General features: G+C 42.3%; 1 protein-coding gene across 14 annotated transcripts in view; it reads right to left on the bottom strand.

The window, feature by feature from the left end:
- Positions 1 to 1,078: 1,078 nt before the first annotated feature.
- The window catches only part of LOC144823590 (uncharacterized), a 739,799-nt gene continuing 721,314 nt past the window's right edge, over positions 1,079 to 19,563 (bottom strand). For all 14 annotated transcript variants that reach the window (XM_078682228.1, XM_078682261.1, XM_078682304.1 and 11 more), the window contains one exon: positions 1,079 to 1,557. In XM_078682228.1, the coding sequence (XP_078538354.1) occupies positions 1,405 to 1,557 (153 nt within the window). In that variant the 3' untranslated portion in view covers positions 1,079 to 1,404. The remainder of the gene's footprint in view (positions 1,558 to 19,563) is intronic.

Here is a 19,563-nt window from a genome sequence, read left to right as displayed (position 1 = left end):
TATGCACTTTATGAATTAGTTATGGACGCATGTTTTTAAATGAGCACTTAGCACTTTATTACATTCCATGATAACCCAGGGAAATGTATGAGTTCATATGCATTTAAAGATGTCTTCCGCGTTCACATTAGTTACATTGTGTACCATCTTCTATGTTGTTGAAATTGTGGGGCGGACCTAAGGGTTAAAATGGTGATCTGGTGTGTACACTAATCGACACTGACGAAGCTGCAAAGCAAAACGCGTCTGTCGGGGGTGAGGGGTTTGTGAAATAAACATCTGAAAGCGGATACCTGTGTGCTGGCCATTTGTTAACTCAACCGAGTTAGAAGTGCGTGGAATATATATATATATATATATATATATATATATATATATATATATATATATATATATATATATATATATATATATATATATATATATATATAAAACATGGCGTTTGTATAGCATGAATCTAGTCAAAAAGACAACGAAGTTCTGTACAAGGTCAAAGATAAGCATAAAATCAACAAATGATAGGAGAAGAATGTGCTCATTGGACTGTTACTGCATTGTGATCTAGTGTTCTTTAAAAAAGTGTGTCTTCAACTTTTTCCTAAATTAGAGCTGCATTGGGTTCGATTAAGTCACCGCCTCCTGAGAGTGACCATGTTTGGTGCTATACTCACCTCAAAGTTTGGCTGTAGTACATTTAATACTGTTTTGAGACCTTTAGGGTTGCAGTAACATAAGATTCAGTTGTGAATAACAATGGTCTCACTCTTTTGTGAGTGGTACATTAGCATGCCGCTCCCTAACATCCTTCCTGCCCCTCTAAACCCCACTTAAATTGTCTTAAACTCCTCCTATTGATGTGCAAATATTCCCCATTTTATAACTACTCTCCATGGTCCCATTCACATGTTCTACAAAAACATTTCCGTAGGAGTATGGAGAACGCCTGCACTTTGGAAGAGATCTCCTCACAGACACAATAGAAGGGTTGAAGATTTTCACTCAGATACCTTGCAGAAAACCTTCTGAGACACAAACATGCTTACTCAGTTGAGGGAATTTCAGTTTCCGAAGTGGAATATATTCTTATTTTATTTAAATACAGCCACTGCTGAGCAGGGCATGATTACAGACAGGAAAGGTTCACATTTTGTGTTTTTGGAGTTGCTTACACAAGAAACCCATTGGCTCATCCAAGTCTGCATTAAAATGTCTTCCTCTATATTCTTTGACACCCTTTAAGAAACAGAGGGTATTTGTAGTATAAATCCCCGAATATGCTGAAGGAATATGATACATTTTTCATTGCGTTTGTTGACATTTAAAAATGAGATATGAAAATTGGAGGTGATCAGTTTTTTTCCATTGAAAGCACTATGGACTTGGTTCTTTTTCCCTAACAGGCTTTCAGACCAGTTCTTGTCCCTCCTCTAAGAGATGTTCTACATTGCTTTTCCTTCTCCTTCTTCCACATCCACGGAAAAAGGCAGAGATGCTGAGGCAAGATCCAGTTTTCTTTTCTTCTACTGTTTCTTTTGCCATGTCTAGGGCCGGAGTGTCCTAAATTACAAGCCAAACCAAGAAATAAAACGAACATTTTGTTATTTACATCCAATAGTACTCACTTAAATTGACCTATAGCCCACTCCTCCTCCTTAAAGACACACATGTTCGCTTAACAAACAAAATTAAATAAAGACTAATGTGAACACTATTTAGGCAACTTGATACAATATTCCTTCTGAATATAACTCACCAGTTCCTTTGTTAGACCAAATTTTTTAAAGGACTGTACAATCCTCTTCTAACTCTATCATGCATTTGGTCACTGAATCCACAGAAATTCTGTTTAAAAACTGAAATGTCGATTTCTAGTCTAGCACAACCTGAGCTGTTGTAAAATTGATATGTAAGTTGTGTTGAACTGCCATTTTTGAACCCTTACACAATTACGTTTTTGCTTTGGGCCTGATCTGAGGGATGTCACAAAGAAGAGAACCTCCATCATGGGATCATATCTCTGCAGAAATATGGAGTTTTAAAGGAAAATATTACTCTGTCTTCCTTAAGTGTCTCAAAAAGAGCACTGCTGCTTTAAGAACTTTGGGACACCTTTCCTTAAGCCTCCTTCCACATGCATAAGCTCCATAAATGCATCATCCACTGCTTCACCTAATTCCTTTTATTTATGCCAAATAGGCAGGATTGAGGGATTGGCTACTCCCTTGCTTGCCTATTCTGGAAATTGCTGGTCTACTCCCCCCGCTGCATCCCCTTACTAGAAGGGGCGCATTATGCTAACTTTTTTGGGGCTTATTTGGATATGGAAGATATTGATTCCCAATGCCGCTCTCTCTGTTTACAGCATGCTTCAGGCGATTGCATGGCATGCAACAAACAGTTCTCAGCAGCTGACCCTTACAAGACCAAAGTCTTGTGACAGGCAAACCTTAATATTGTGTGCTTTTTGTCTGAAATAAATGTATCCATGTGAAAGCATTTATTTTTGATGACCCTGAAGCGCTGGGTATCAAAGGTGATCATGGGCTTTTAAGGTGGATGGAAAATGTCACACTGATTAAATTAAAGGGTATTATTTGGGCCTAGGGATTGTATCAGAATTGGCAGCACTTATCGCTACCAGTAATAGGGTAACTACCTCTGTTCCACCAGAGGCTTCTGCCACCCACTCAGGAGGGGAAAGCTCCTGGTAGCCACATTTCTGAGTATATGTCGTAACCAAGCTGCAACGTGTTGGTACTTCTGAATGACCTGTTCATTCCTGAACAGATTTGTACTCTATCACATAAGGATACTCCTGCTGTGGAACCCCAAGGAGCATGTGCCTGCTGAATAGACTACTAGAGGAAAATACTCAAGGAGATAAATAGGGCTTTAGTTAAGTTCCCCTCTTTGTAGGTTGAGCCTGTCTCCCTTTCCAAGGTCCCAGGTCATCAGTACTAGGGTACTAAAGGTCCTGAAAGCCCCACATCCTACCCTTCAGCTGTTAAAGCACACTCCATAAATGGGTAGAAAGGAAGTTTTTGAGATCAAATTTGACACCTCCTTTGTTTCTAGAGCCTGCTGGGGAGTTCTGATTTTGTACATTTAAAGAAGTAAGCTAAGTAGAAGGAGAGGGAAGAGGATAGCGAAAGTGAGAACACATTCAGTAAAGGGATTGAGGCCAATTGCAAATGAAGCAGTTTGGACTTCTGAAAACTCAATGCAGGTAATATTTTGAAAAGACTTCAGTGCCAAAAAGTGGTGAGGCAACAAATATCTCCTACGATAAGCAGTATGAGTAGCCGGAATTTCTCACTGTCAGGTCACCTCTACTGTCGCTCTCTCCCGATGACAGGGGCTCCCTTCATTTATATCCCACTTTTCCCAAGCAAATCCTGTCTTCCATTTTTGCCAAATTAAAATCAGGATCCATCTGAAGGTTTTTAACCAACATACAGTAGCGTAGATGATACTGTACATCAAAACACTATTGATACCCCGTTTTCTGTCCTCTTGGTTACCACTGCTTCTACTGCAAGGGAGTTTGTAGCTTCCCCTTTGTAAATGTCTGAGATATTTTATGGAGCTGCCAAATCGGCTAAATTAGCCAGACACTTTACGGATGCAGGTATGCAAGCATTTTCTATACCCAAACATTTTGCTTAATGATAATGAACCATCCCCGCACTCTTCTATAAGGTAAAACCAATTATACTGAATCTAAAACTACAAATGCTGATACAGAGCAGAAGCCATTACAAACAACAAAATATGTTCATGTATTTATATCTTCAGATTGTTTACCTCTTTTCTAAATGATTTCTGCAGGTCTTTTAGGGTTTTGCCTTAATGGCGCTGCACCCAGCAAATTGAACTGAAAACTGTTGTTGATAAAAGTATAAAATTTGTTTTTTCTCTCTCTTTGCTAGGAGCAGTTCGAGCAGTGTTGCCTTAATGATTTTGGGAGAGAGAGAGAGAGATAGAGAGAGAGAACACTCACTTTCCCAGGGGGGCCCCTTGGAAGGTGGGGCCAAGGGCAATTGCCCGCTTTGCTCATGTATTAAAACACTGCTGTATTGAATCTGATGCTATGTGAGCTGAAGAGTGCATCCGTCCACTCACATAGCAAGGAGGCCTGCATGGTCTTTCCCTGCCCGTGGAGATGCATGGATGGAGTGAACAAATCCCTCTGCCAGTGCCTTCACTGCTCCCCACCCCCCCAAAAAAAACATCTGATGTCTGCTGATTCACCTCGCCAACCTCCTCGTTTAGTTCACGTCCCCACAAGCCCCCCACTCCAGTCACTCAGTTTGGTCACTCCCCTCTTTCCCTTGATTGTGCAACTCTCCTCTGCACTCCCGCTGAGCACTAAGGCCTGCTCTCACCTCCCACTCTTGCGCTTCTGCGTTATTCCCTTCGGCTCTTCCCCATGCTTCATTTGTTGTTGGTCTGCAGTGCTACCGGCCTCTGGCCCTGCTAGGCATTCATACCCACTTTGCCCTAAAGGCCTCACCCTCCCAAACTACCCAAGTTACTTCCCCTCCTCCCTCTAACCCCGGAAGCGTAAGTGAGCGAGAGGAGAAAAAAAAGACAGGCAGTTGGAGCAGGTAAGTCAAAATTGGTTTTGCACTATGGTGGTGAGTTGGTGTGTGTGTGTGTGTGCGTGTGTGCGTATGTCTGTATGTCTGAGAGTGTCTGTGTGTGCAGGTATGTCTGTGTGTGTGTAGGTGCATGTGTGCATGCCTGTGTTTGTAACTGAGTATGTGCGTTAGTGCATGTTTGTGAGGGCATCTTGCATGTGTGTGAGGAGCAAGTGTTTGCTTCCACTCCTTAGATGCTGGGCTTGACACAAACGTGCTAATTCCTGGCAATCTGCAGGTCCTGGCACACTGAGGAATTCCCTGGCAACATACAGGCACTAGCACAGTGGTGGTGATACCTGGCAAAATGCATGCCCTGACACAATGGTGGTTATACATGGCATCATGCTGGGCCATCATACTGGTAATCAATGCCCATTTTATGGGCAGCCATGGCAGAAATAGGATCATTAGAATACGTTAGCATCAGGCATGCTTGGAGAAGAGAAGAACGAGTACAAGTGATCATATGTTAAGAGGTATACTAGTTTACATACTTAACTTACATCTCCAAAATCCAAGACAAATGGCTTTGCCTGGGGTTTGAGGAGAGAGTTGTACAAGGCGAAACCTATTGCATTCATAAATACTAGTTTCGACATTAACATATCATGCCTCTAACCAGCCTCTTCAGAGCATGGAGACGTATGTGTTGTCCAGGTCAAATTCTGATACCTCCTCATCAAAATCCTTGGATGCAAAGTCCAAAACACCAAAAGTAAAAAAAAAAAGAACTATTTGTGGTTAAGCGAGTCTTCCTCCTTAATCTGCAACTGTCACTGCTGCTCTTCAGAAGGGAATGGGTCGAGGCTCATCATTTGAGTCCCCTTTAGACAAACAGTGTAGTGTAGTTCCTATCTTCCCAATAGGCTCTGCGCATTGGAATAATACCTACAGCAGTAAAGGCCTAGGCCAGACGTTAACTAGGTCTACTACTGTCGATACTAGACTTAAGTTTTGGGTTTGCCAGCGTAGCTCAGAGTTCGCTAGAAACTTTCTCGAATGTTCAGGAAAGAATTAACTCCCCTGATTAGACAAGAAGGGATTTAGTTTCTGACAACCATAGAACATGACAACTTTGCTCTCCCCTAATCAAGAGTGTATCTCCAGAGTCGTGTGAGCACAAGGCAATTATTTTACTCAGTCAGTACGTGCATTCTTAGTCTCATCAGATTGTAGAGAAAAGGAAGAGACGGGCGTGTTCAATAAAAAGGTGTTATTTATTGATCAGTCTCTTTTCTCGTACAAGAGAAATGGATCGATATTATTGCAATACTTATAGTTAAGTAAAGTGCATACATTAAAAGCAGTAGTATAAAATAATACTGTAAAAACATTGATATGGTTTCTGAGCCATATGATGTTTAAAATGATTAAAATATATTACATACACATATACATTTGACTAAACGTACTCAACTGGTGTTTCTAAATACGCCTACCCCGTGTACCTGACCTAAGTCTAATGCGTGGGCGGGAATAGAAAGTTACAGTTTAAGTTAAGTTTGTTTTTGCCAAGTGAATAACTAAAGAATTCTCTGTGAGGGGTTATTCAGTTCTGTACCTGGAAGTTAGGATGAAATGAGGAATGGTATCTCTTTCTCTGCTCTCGATATTCCAGGCCGCCTGCGAGGGCTGCCCGAAAGCGCCGGTGCTGGGTCTCTCGGCAGGAGATAGCAGCGCGTCTCTCAGCGCGTCAGGAAGGCGGGGCTGCTGCCAGCGGGGTCTGCTCTGCTCTTGGCTTCGGCAAGTATGGCTGCTCCGTCTCGTCACCACGCGTGTGTTTGCATAGGGCAAGATCGGCAATATTTATACCTTAAAGGTGCCGAGATTGACGTAAGGATGGACATAGATACGTCAATAAAGATGTCATACGACTTGCTCGTTAGCACATTCTTTTACTGAAGTTCTCTGTGAAATCAAAACAATGGCCGCACGGATTTTCCAGGTTGTCATAGGTTTGATTTGTTATGAGAACGTCGTATGCCTTATCAGGGGCTGGAGGAATGTCGCTTGTCTAATTAGATCTCAAGCGTTATGACCTAATCAGATAACACGTTCCTGTGCCGTAGTGTGACTGCGTCAGATAACGGTATCTGCATCATGGGGGCTTTTCTTGCCTCATGGGCTGACTGTTAGTTAACTTGATAGTTAGTTTAACCAGAATAGGGTCAGGAATAGGGGGATCGATTCAGAACCTATAGGAATACATGACACCCACTCCACGCTAACTATGGTCATATTTACTAATCTGTGCATAGTATAACATAGTACAACATACTATAGAGTATAGTGTATACCTTACCACCCCAAAATACATAAATGCATTTGGAAACGTTCAAATATACTGAAAAATTGCAGTCATATGTATCGTATGCACTCAAGCTATGAATTAAATGCCAAAGTAAACACGCATTTGTATACATTATTGCTTATATGGTATATGAGAAATACACATGAAATGGCTCTTAATACGGCTATACAGAAAGAAAGTTCGAGACCATTTCATCACATAATAAAATATTTGTGAACATACCAGCGGGCAACTAAAGTTTATAAAGTATCTAAAAATAGAAATCTTAGTTCTCTAGGAATTGTTTCTTACTTTAAGCAGAAGATAAGTGTCCCAAAATTTTTTGTATAAATTAATTTGGGGCTGCTAAAAAAATTGTTGTCCGTGAACTGGTGGGAAAAATTGTTCATGTGACTTTAATTTCAAAGTTGAAGGCCGAATTCAGGGAACGCCGTGTGCGAGCTTGCTCAAAAGTCTCTATTTCTGTTCTGGAGAGAACATCATATCATTAAGGCTTTCGAAAAAACTGTCAACAGCTTCATGGGAAAGTTCCACTAAGTCGGAAATAGGTGTAACCATGCATTCGTGCGCATGATTGTCTCCATTGACATTCTGATTCGCATTGCTGACAGAAGGTCGTACCTGATCGATGCTGCTTTCATCTTGAACTTCACTACTCTTCAATCGTAGTGGTGAAGACTCCACGAATGCCGTCATCAGGATTGGCAGCCTTTGAGGGCAGCACAAAGCGTGAACCTTGGTAGGAACCAACAATGTATCTGCATCCACTGGCGCATCCGATTGTAGCGTCAGACAGGTGTCTAACACGCATTCTTCTCCGCATAGCAGACACCTTAATACAGGTAAAACACACCTTTGCCACATTGGTCGAAATGATAGAAACCAAGTCATGTTCAGGTCTCTAAGCCGGGAGAGTCCCAGGATTTTTGATATCCGGTCCCGGTATCCAATGGCTAGGATTGTATCTTCCATTGTCGCGAGAGTTTGATCTGTGACATGGGTTGCCATAACGAAAAATAAGGACTAAAAATAGGATTCCTGCAATTAGTCCCAGGATCAGGGGAAGTCCGCCAAAAATCGAATGGACGAAATCTGGAAAAATACCCAGTATGGCTTTGAATGGTGTTAATGCCATCGAAAATACTGTCTTAAATACCTTTGAGACCCCAGTGGTATCAGAAATATTTAAGATTTCGCTCAGGATTTCCGCAAAATGTACGGGTGAATTAGTTGATAATAATGTATGTATCTCTGCAGTCGTCCTTGCGACTTGTAGATCATACGTTTCTTTTGATGACGTGAGCCTTGTAGGCGTCTGAAGAAGCACTGTTTTCATTCTGCTTAAAGTATCTATTCGAATAGAAGTAATTTTCAAATTGGGCCATGCCCTTGCCTCCCTGTCTGGAAAGGAGCTGGGGAACAAAGAACGTCCACAGCACTTGACCTTCGCAGTCGTAGTTACTAGATAAGGAGTCCCGGGCGTAAGACTACAACATCTGCGGTCTACAATAAGAATTTAACTCCCATTATAGAGTCTTTGAAAGAATGGTTCTATTTCAGTTGCAGGTGCGCCTTGCTGGTGACATGAAAGGTTGTATGAATTCCCTTCACAGGCTCCATGCAAACTAATTCCGTTACACAGAAGCGTGCCGCTTAGTGACATAGCACAATTGTTGCCACTAAGAAACACTTTCTGTCCTTTATTACTGACACATGCATGTGAATAGGGCAGGTTCCAAGTTGTTTTAAGGTACCCCTTTCCCAATCTCTCGTACATGCCAGCCTGTATATATTTTTGGCAGTATTGAAACCTGAAGGTTGAGATTGGAATATTTATGATTCCGTGTATTATCCATTCACTGACAGGTCGTTCTGACATTGTCATTGGTAATCTTTCTAGTTTTTCAATGCTCAAGATTGTATAATCAGCACCCTTTTGCGCCATACCGATTTGTCTATCAGTAAGGTTAAAGATTTGGAATAGTGACGTTGTGTTGATTAAACGCCAAGGCACATAGCCTGAACGAAGATTTTGTAACGTCCAGCCAAGCTGTACAATAGAACGCAATTGTGACTGACCATGTTGTAATAACAGTAAGTCTTGCGATAATATATCGATTGCTGAAGACACAATGCTGTCCAATGAAAAAATTCTGGAGGACAGAGTCATTAACCCATTGTCCACTACAGAAAGTGATTTTTCCAAATTAATACGGTCAATTTCCCGTATTCTCTCTGCTGTTTCAATTTGATTAACCTTCCAGGCCTCATTGTATGCTGCATATACAGAGGCTGCTATGAAACGCTTCTGACGCTGTTTGCGTGGTCCCAAAATGAAATCACGCAAGTCAGCACCATCAGTAAGTAAAGTTAGGTGTTGCTTAATTTCAGGCAGTGTGGAAGTTTGTAGCCATTGAAGGCATAATTTGCCCACACTGTAGGTTGTTATTATCCCTGGGTGATGTCTTTGGGGATATCTAGGGTCTGGCCTGGTCATTTTGAACCCCTGTGTTTTATTCAGGAATCTGTCTTGACAGTTATTTGTATCTGTGGGCCAGATCAACCATTGTTTCCAATCAGGATGTGTTCTGTTTTGGTTTAATATATTGTTTACGTCTATCTCTTCATCCGTATCAGAGCTATTGCTAAACATTGTTGGCTTTGGAATAGACGGTTTATTTAAATCTTTGATTTTGGCTAGGCCAAGACAGGTGGTTTGTTGAACAGTGTCATTTAAAAATATCATTTGTTCTGGGATCATGCAAGCTCTAAACAAAGCTTCTAAACCCTGTACTTGCCATTCTTTTGTACCCCAAACACTTTTCAAATCAACATTTTTGTCCCAATAATCAAATCCAAAAGTATTCATTTGTTCAAAAAATGAGTCTGAATATAACAATTTTGTGTTGGTTATCATGGTTTTCATCCCTGTCTTGTTTGATAATTTAAAATAAAATGTTTCAGCATTACTTGTGTTAAAACCTGAAAAATATGAATATTTGTCGTAAACGGTTCTTGAGCTCCCTTTTGGAGGTGTCGCACAATGTTCCCATTGATTATAATTTAACACATTTCTAGGTTGTGCAGATCTATGTAAAAAGTGATTACCATAGTGGTTATAGCAATACATACTGTCATAATTTGTAGAACCCTGCAAATAATCCTGTTTGGTAAATTTAGCAGACATTACTAAATCAGACATCATGTTATTAATGCTTTCGAAGTCCCAATCATCAGCAAATGAGTTTGGTTTTACAAAGTCACTCAAGGAGATCTTAATTTGGTGTGGATATTTCAGGATTTCGACCGGACCATAAATTTCATAGTCAGTGTTGTCCCAGGCTACCCCACCAGGTATCGGATTGGCTGTGAAGTTGGCTGAAGAAAGTTCTCTTTTCTCGACGTGTGAAGATGTGTGTGGTTTGAGGATCAAGTTGATGTTCTGACTTGCTGTGTCCATTTTAGCATATTTTCCCTCAATGAAGCGTCCCAAAGTTAATACCATGATGAGCCAAAGTATGAGGATAAATGCACCAAAACCCACCCAAAATTCAATCCATGGAGAAATCAGATATGTTTCTTTCAGTTGGTTCAAAAGTTCATTAGCTTTTTCTTTAAAGGTTTTTGATGATGGCTGTGTCTTTGATTCACTGAAGCCTTCAGAGGAATCATCGAAGTTTATGAAGTAGCCGGATGCAGTTCTGTCAATTGTTCCAATTGGTTCAGGATTTCTGTTTCTTGCATTTTCACTTGGTACTTCATTATAGATTGGTGTGTCTCTGCTAAATGTTTTTATTTGGGTTTTCAGAGGTCTTAGTTCTATTGCATTGTTGCATAGTCCTTGTTGTTCTTCTGTAGGCGTTTCGAATGTGATGAGCCTCTTCGTTAGGACCACTGTACTGGTAGCAAACCTTGGTGTTCTGCTACTTATTGGGAGTCCACATGGCCTACTGTTTGTTATCGGCCACATGTTGTGGTTTTACCAGGTCGATGGATACAACTCGGTTCTCCTTTTTACCAGCAAGTGGCGGTAGTACAACTGATCTTGTCCCGTTGACAGACAAGACAGGAACTGCTTTTCTGTAAGAAGGCCCAAATTCCTTCTTTACCGCGATCTTCTCCCTGACTAGATCCCCGACTTTTGGAATCCAGACAGGTCTTGCTGGGACAGGTGGTGATTCTTCAGTGGTTGTTGGCTGTTGTTTCAACTGTATGTTGCTCAGGTCTTTTCTTGTTTTGTTTAAGTCCTGCAAAATAGCCAAACGGTCTTTGACATCAAAGCTTTTTTCTTGAACCACTGAAGTCTGACTGTCGAGGTCAGAGATAATCATTCTAGTTCCAAATAATAATTCGTACGGACTGAATCCCTTCAGAGAATTTCTTGGCAAGTTATTTAGACTACGTTGGACACTTATTAGATGTTTGACCCACCCAGCTCCCGAACCTAATATCCTTTCCATTATAGATTGCTTTCTGCCTTGGTTTTTTCTTTACACCATCCCGTACCCTCAGGAAGGAAGTGAGAAGATTCCCGCTGGGCTGTGCTCATTTGGCCATGTTTCCCCCCCGGCCGGAGGGCTAGAGTGAAGACAATGGTCAAACGTAACATGCTCTTAGCGTATATGCCATTTAGACTCGCAAATCTTTGTATAACAGTCCGGACGTCAGCCGAGTGCTGAGGATCGACATTATAAGTGGAAACTAGCCTGTATATGTTAATCTCAAGCCCTGCTTTTTACTGGTGATATTATCTGCCTTGATACGACGAGGTATTAAACTGTTTCTCTCCCCACTGCGATCTCTGTTGCAGTTTGGGCAGTTTTTTACAAACATGGTGTGATGCAGGCTCATGCCTGGCCACCAGTACCGTGATTGTAATTCTTCCAGAGAATCTTTTAATTTAAGGTGTCTGAGACCCTCGCCCATATGTGCGTCTGCGATTAACAAGTTTCTCCTGTCCATGTTTGGAATCACTCTATCCCCCACTCCAGGGATTCGAGCAAAAGGGACGGAGTTTGCATCGATTATGTATGTATAATTGAGTGGATAGTTGATCGGTAACGCTGAGCAGTCGCCTTTTGATGACGTTTTCACCGCCAGCACTGTTTCACCGTCAATGTATTTTAATGTACGCTTTTTTCGAACTACGGGAGCCGATTTAGTGGCTGCCGCGGCGGCTGCTTCAGCCAATGAATTCCCTACAACGTGAACGCCATCACGCTGATGACTCAGTGAGTGTGTCACGTGAGTCTTTGGTAGTTCTTTTTGTAAAAGAGCTACTTGTTCCCAGAGCAGTTTCTGCTTTATTGGTGCATCTGTGTCATCTTTGTAACCGTTTTGAATCCATGCCTGCAAATCGCTGTTATATGATTTGACGCAGTAATATGAATCTGACACTATAAGTGTCGGGAATTCGCGATCCGCATTATCTAGCGCCATTTTCAATGCTATTATTTCAGTTTGTTGTTCTGAATTAGTTTCTACTGAGTGTGATTTTGTTAATAGAGGTTTTAGTTTACCTCCGCGCCACACTTCTTTTGTAATCTCACATGTGGGGTTGTATGCTTGTTCTCCCCAAACGGGGGGTTGAGCATGTCCGTCTGTATAGATTACACAGGCGTAATGTCGTAGAGGCAGAATGTCGATTGGCAGAGGATACGTCTTTTCATACTTTAGATTTTTTACTTCTTCTAGTTCTGGATCAAAGTAGTAGTATACTTTGTCCGTTGTGATTGAATTCACCCATTGTATCCATTCCGGATTCAATGTTGTTGTTGGTAAATTACACGGTGTTGTTAGTGCCTCAAAGGCTGATTCTGCTGTTCTGACTGTGATATGTCTACCGTCAGCTATGTCTTTTTCTCTAGCTATTGCGGTTTGAACTGCACGAATGATTTTTCCTGTATTACTGAATTTCTGTTCAGCTTCTGTGTACAAGTGTGATTTGAATGCAATTGGTACTTTTTCTCCCTCATTAGAGGTCAGGTATGTGAATCCGCATCTCCCTGGGATGACTCGAATCACAAGATTGCGTGTGTTATCAGGTGTTTCTAATTTTGTTTTAATTAGCATGTCTGTTTGTAAGGATCTCAAAATTTCTGTGTGTGTTTGAGTCCAATTGGATCTTTTAAAGTCTGGTTTAATTAGATCATAAAGGGGTTTGACCCTTTCTGCGTAATTTGCAATGTATGTTCTTCCGAAATTTAGGAAGCCTAGAATTGACTGTAGGTTTTTTAGTGTTTTAGGAGCTTGGATTACGGCACATTTCTCTAGGAAATTGTCAGCCAGGCTTTTGCCTTCACTTGATAATTCATATCATAAGAATAGGACTGTCAGATGGGCAATTCTGGATTTTTTAAAGTTGAATTTGTAACCCTCTGCTGCGAACCCAAGTATTATGGTGTTCACTCTTTTCAAGTGAGTCTCCAAGTCATCATCTTTTAAGTAAATGTCATCGACATAAGATAATGCTTCATCATCATATAGTTGTAGTAATTCTGTTACTCTCGCTGAGAATACCCCCGGGCTGTTCTTGTACCCCTGGGCTAACCGACAGAATTGTTTTTGAGTGCCATTTACCGAGAATGCAGTTAAATATCTGCTCTCTGGTGCTATGTTTTGACAAAAGAATCCATTGGAGATGTCCAAGGTTGTTTTGTATTTTTTGCGCACTATGTTATTCATTAGTGCAGCACTGTGTGAGTTTTGCACTGCAAAGGTTTTGCAACATGTGTTAAGGTGTCGGTAATCCAAAACTAGACGATATGTATTGTCTGGTTTGGAGACCGGAAACAAAGGATTGTTCATTTGTGAGGTGCAAGTTTCAATCACCCCCTGGTATTCTAGCTGATCTAGTATTTCATTTACCTGTTTTTTAGCTTCTTGCTTAATTGGGTACTGCCTTTGTGCAGTAGGTTGTGATTTTAACTGGATTTTGTGAGGAGGGGAGTCCTCATCCCATCCTACATGATTTTTATATAAAGCAGGTGCTAGAGCCACTGCCCACTTTCTGGCAAGTGTATATTTTTTATGAATCGGGATTTGATTCGAGAAGGCAGGCATAATTACTTCTTCGCCATGAGGGCACTCCCTGACAAACTCTGGTGGCCAGTCTTTTTCAGCTAGAAGGATATCATAGCCCTTAGAGAGATTATCCCAAAATAGTCCCCTTATTTTCCTAGTCTTATCTCCCTCTATACGTAATGTTATCTCGTATATCTTGTGGGGTTTGCTAACTCTGGTGTCTGCAGTTTCCACTTGAAGATATTCATTCGTGTCCACTGTCTCCAGATGATTCATAAGGACTTTGCGAGCTATGCTCACTTCTGCTGCGCTGTCTAGCATTGTCTGAGCCCACTCTCCGTTTTTCAGTTGTGTCCTCAGTATTCTCGGCATTGTTAACTACCTTGATACTGGCTACCTTCTTTTTTGGAAATTGTAATTTCTTTTTTAGCTGAGCAGGTTCCTTGTCTTTGGACTTGGCGTGCTCTTCTCTTTGTTCTGATCGTCCTCTTCTTTCCGATTTCTGCGAGGAATTCTGAAAAGATTGAGAGGGACGTGTATCAATGTCTTGATATCTATCAGGTTTTTTAATATTATCCCTATTTCTAAGGTTATATCTTTTCCCAGAGGGGTCACTCTGGGGTGACCTGTGTCTCTGGTTCGGAGATTTCTCCCTTCGCCTAGGAGACCTTCCTCGGGACTGGAATTTCTTTTCTTTTGGATTGGATTGTTTGTTTCCATCCCAGTTCTTTTTTGGTGAATTATTAAAAAATATTTTTTCTGGACTTTCAGTCAGTTGCGGTTTTACTGGTATTCCCCCTAAACTATCTCTACCTAGTTCCTCATAGGATTTTTCTATGATTCTGGCAATTTCAGCTGATTGGTCTGCTATATCTGTCTCTTTTAACCTTTGGCGGATCGCCACGTTTGCTGCTTCACCTTTTATATTGGCTAATAATATAGTCGAGACCTGCTTGAAGTCTTTCAGTAATTTCATACCAAGAGTTAAAGCTGGTTCTGGACCGCATTCATCTTGAATTTGTTTTAGCACATCTGGTATTACCGAAATGGATGGAACACCGTGCGTTTTTGTGTAGATTGAAGCAAAGACTGTACCCCAAGTGTCACAGTCCTCTATGTGTGGTGCGATTCCCATTGGGAGACATATAGTCAGAATCCTGTGTTTTTCTAGCGGGGTGGTGTCAGGAAACACCGCCTCTATTTGGGTGATTTTCTGTGCCAACCAGAATGGTATCTGTTCCCGTTTAGCCGGAACTTTACCTAGGCAGGATTGGATGTTCTGTGGTGTAATTTTATTTGTGTTCCCCTGGTGAGGGGTCAGCTGTGGAAGTTTAATCGCTGGCTGAATTGTTGAAGTCCGCATTACATACTGGACTAATTGTCTATGAATTTTTAGTAATTGTTTTAGCTGTATTAACAGCTCTCCAGTAGACATCCCTTCGATGTCTGGGTGTGGTGTGTATCCGGCTAAGACCGGCCACGTTGCTCCTGGTCTACCTAAAGGACCGAGCCTTGTAATGTGATTGTTATGTATTAGGGCGCCATCAAATAAGAGCAAATGCTCTTGGAATTTGAGTGGTACTTCCACCTCCTCGAAAGGAGTGTAAATGTCAGGTGGTACCTCTATTTTGTAATAGTGGAAGTACTTTGTTACAGCATTTGCTGCTGGAAAATGTATCCATGTATAGTATACCTCTGTCTGCCGATATTCGTGTGCCTCAATTACGAATATGACTGTGCCACCTCTAGGTGTCAGTCCATTTTCTATAAGTTTTAAGGTTATAGATCTCCTTTTGCTGACCGGAATGAGTATTATATCCGCGTCTGCATCCTTTAGTGCAGTATCTGCTGCTGCTATTTCAGCTGCTAATCTAACTGCCTCTCTTTCTTCATCACTGTCTCCCATTTTACCGACAGGATGGTATTATGTTTGTTTGCAGATCAGGTTTCTAATGGAACAAAGATTAGATGCACAATATTTCGGAACAGTGTATCCTTCAACGTTGACTGTACCAAGAACCATACATAGGAGTTCCCTCCTGCGAGGTTTTGGAGGATATTACCTTTCACCCACTCCAGACGTCTTTGGACAATTTGGGAAAAGGGGTCTGAGTGAGAAAGCACGACTGAGTTACTCTAAATGTCTTACGTTAGTTTTATCGCCCTTTCCAAACACGTTGGGCGCCATGTAGTGTAGTTCCTATCTTCCCAATAGGCTCTGCGCATTGGAATAATACCTACAGCAGTAAAGGCCTAGGCCAGACGTTAACTAGGTCTACTACTGTCGATACTAGACTTAAGTTTTGGGTTTGCCAGCGTAGCTCAGAGTTCGCTAGAAACTTTCTCGAATGTTCAGGAAAGAATTAACTCCCCTGATTAGACAAGAAGGGATTTAGTTTCTGACAACCATAGAACATGACAACTTTGCTCTCCCCTAATCAAGAGTGTATCTCCAGAGTCGTGTGAGCACAAGGCAATTATTTTACTCAGTCAGTACGTGCATTCTTAGTCTCATCAGATTGTAGAGAAAAGGAAGAGACGGGCGTGTTCAATAAAAAGGTGTTATTTATTGATCAGTCTCTTTTCTCGTACAAGAGAAATGGATCGATATTATTGCAATACTTATAGTTAAGTAAAGTGCATACATTAAAAGCAATAGTATAAAATAATACTGTAAAAACATTGATATGGTTTCTGAGCCATATGATGTTTAAAATGATTAAAATATATTACATACACATATACATTTGACTAAACGTACTCAACTGGTGTTTCTAAATACGCCTACCCCGTGTACCTGACCTAAGTCTAATGCGTGGGCGGGAATAGAAAGTTACAGTTTAAGTTAAGTTTGTTTTTGCCAAGTGAATAACTAAAGAATTCTCTGTGAGGGGTTATTCAGTTCTGTACCTGGAAGTTAGGATGAAATGAGGAATGGTATCTCTTTCTCTGCTCTCGATATTCCAGGCCGCCTGCGAGGGCTGCCCGAAAGCGCCGGTGCTGGGTCTCTCGGCAGGAGATAGCAGCGCGTCTCTCAGCGCGTCAGGAAGGCGGGGCTGCTGCCAGCGGGGTCTGCTCTGCTCTTGGCTTCGGCAAGTATGGCTGCTCCGTCTCGTCACCACGCGTGTGTTTGCATAGGGCAAGATCGGCAATATTTATACCTTAAAGGTGCCGAGATTGACGTAAGGATGGACATAGATACATCAATAAAGATGTCATACGACTTGCTCGTTAGCACATTCTTTTACTGAAGTTCTCTGTGAAATCAAAACAATGGCCGCACGGATTTTCCAGGTTGTCATAGGTTTGATTTGTTATGAGAACGTCGTATGCCTTATCAGGGGCTGGAGGAATGTCGCTTGTCTAATTAGATCTCAAGCGTTATGACCTAATCAGATAACACGTTCCTGTGCCGTAGTGTGACTGCGTCAGATAACGGTATCTGCATCATGGGGGCTTTTCTTGCCTCATGGGCTGACTGTTAGTTAACTTGATAGTTAGTTTAACCAGAATAGGGTCAGGAATAGGGGGATCGATTCAGAACCTATAGGAATACATGACAACAGGATGAAGATGCAATTGAGGAGTTCCTTTTTTAGTTGCCGAAGACAAAGAACAACTCTTGTAGCTCCTGCAGGACATTAGTTTGTATGCATGGCCATGCTTGGGTTTATATATCTTCTCCATACCGAAATGTACGGATCTACAATTTGATGGAGGATTTGTGTGCTTCTCATCAATGGATGAGATGCTGGAGAGATGTAGGACTGGGTGGGACAGGGCCTTAAGTATGAAACACTTTTGTAGGCACACATCACACAATTCGCGAAATCACATAGTTTGCATCCTTCAAAGTGTGTTTATTTTTTTAGTGTACTAAACATCTTTTGCGATTCAAAAAAGAATTCTGCAACTCATTTCAAAGCACAAGTTACTTACCTTCGGTAACGATATATCTGTAAGAAATAGTAGTTAGTGTTAGATTCCTTACCTTAGAATATCCCCAGGCGTCAGACTGGATCCGGAAAGTTTTGCGTAGCAGTACCCCTGCGCATCGATAGGTGTCGTATGCGGCTCCGCGTCAGTCGTCGGCGTCGTGGTCGCCAGGATGATGTCGTCAGAGTACTTAGACGCCACCCTCAGCGCTGATGTCAGTTCTTGTACATAGCTTTCCGCGCCAGGAACGCAGAGCCATGCCAGAGACCCACACTGGTGCCATAAAACTAGGGCCCTCAAAGGGAAATACCTTAACTCTAGATGTCCGTCCGCAGAACAGGGAAGATGGGTGGGGCGGTAAGGAATTTAACACTAACTACTGTTTCTTACAGATATATCGTTACCGAAGGTAAGTGACTTGTGAATCTGAAAGAAACAGGTTAGTGTTAGATTCCTTACCTTAGAATAGATACCCCAGCAATACCAACCCCGGTGGTGGGTCTGCGGACCAAGATCACACCAGAAAGTCCTGGAGAATGGAACGGCCGAATAAGCCATTTCTCCGGACTTGGCTGTCGAGGCAGTAGTGTCTAGCAAACGTGTGCAGCAAGGCCCATGTAGCTGCCTGACATGTCCTGCAAGGCGACTCCCCGACCAAGGGCAGAAGTAGCCGCCATGCCCCGAGTGAAATGGGCCCTCAGCCCAACAGGGGGCTCCTCAGACCTTGATGCACAACCTGACCCACCGAGAAATGGTCCGTTTGTGCACCGCCCGTCCCTTCTTCGCGCCCACGTAACCAACAAAGAGCTGGTCGTCCACCTGGAACTGGCGTGTACGATTAAGGTAGAAGGAGAGCGCACATTTTGAGTCCAGACATGGAGCCTCTCTTCCTCCTTGGAAGGATGCAAAGGCGGAAAAAAGGTGGGCAAGGTGATGGACTGCCCAATGTGAAAGGCTGTAACCACCTTGGGCAGGAAAGAAGGACGTGTTTTTAACACAACTTTGTCCGGATGGACAGAAAGGGAAGGAGGTTTAGAAGATAGAGCCTGGAGCTCACTCACCCTCCTGGCAGAGGTGATGGCAACCAGGAATGCAGTCTTAAGAGTCAGAAGACAAAGAGGACAGTTATGAAGTGGCTCGAAAGGAGCGCACATCAGATAGGTTAGAACATGGTTCAAGTCCCACTGAGGTATCACGAAAGGAACAGGAGGGAACATGTGCGTGATGCCTTTCAAAAATCGTTTTACAACAGGGGACTTGAAAAGAGAAAGTTGATCAGGAAGCCTCAAGAAGGCAGAAATGGCAGAGAGGTAGCCCTTAAGAGTGCACAGAGCAAAGCCCTGCTGGACAAGAGAAAGAAGAAAGAGGGGAATCTCTGAAAGGGGGGCAGGGAGAGGATCCACAGCCTTTGCTGTGCACCATGCCACAAATATGTTCCACCTGCAGGCGTATACCGATTTTGTGGAGGGACGCCTGGCTGCCAGAATCACATCACAGACTTCAGGAGGCAAGTCAAATGGCCTCAACTGCGGCCGCTCAATCTCCACGCATGGAGGTGGAGGCTGGACAGGTTCGGGTGGAGGACCGTCCCCAGCTGCTTCGACAGAAGGTCCTCCTGAAGAGGCAGACGAATCGGGGGATCGACTGACA

The sequence above is a fragment of the Lissotriton helveticus genome, chromosome 1_1 (genome assembly GCF_964261635.1).
Source record: "Lissotriton helveticus chromosome 1_1, aLisHel1.1, whole genome shotgun sequence".
NCBI classification, from domain to species: domain Eukaryota; kingdom Metazoa; phylum Chordata; class Amphibia; order Caudata; family Salamandridae; genus Lissotriton; species Lissotriton helveticus.
The sequence above is the reverse complement of the archived record's forward strand: the minus strand, read 5'-3'. Positions and strand labels throughout refer to the sequence as shown.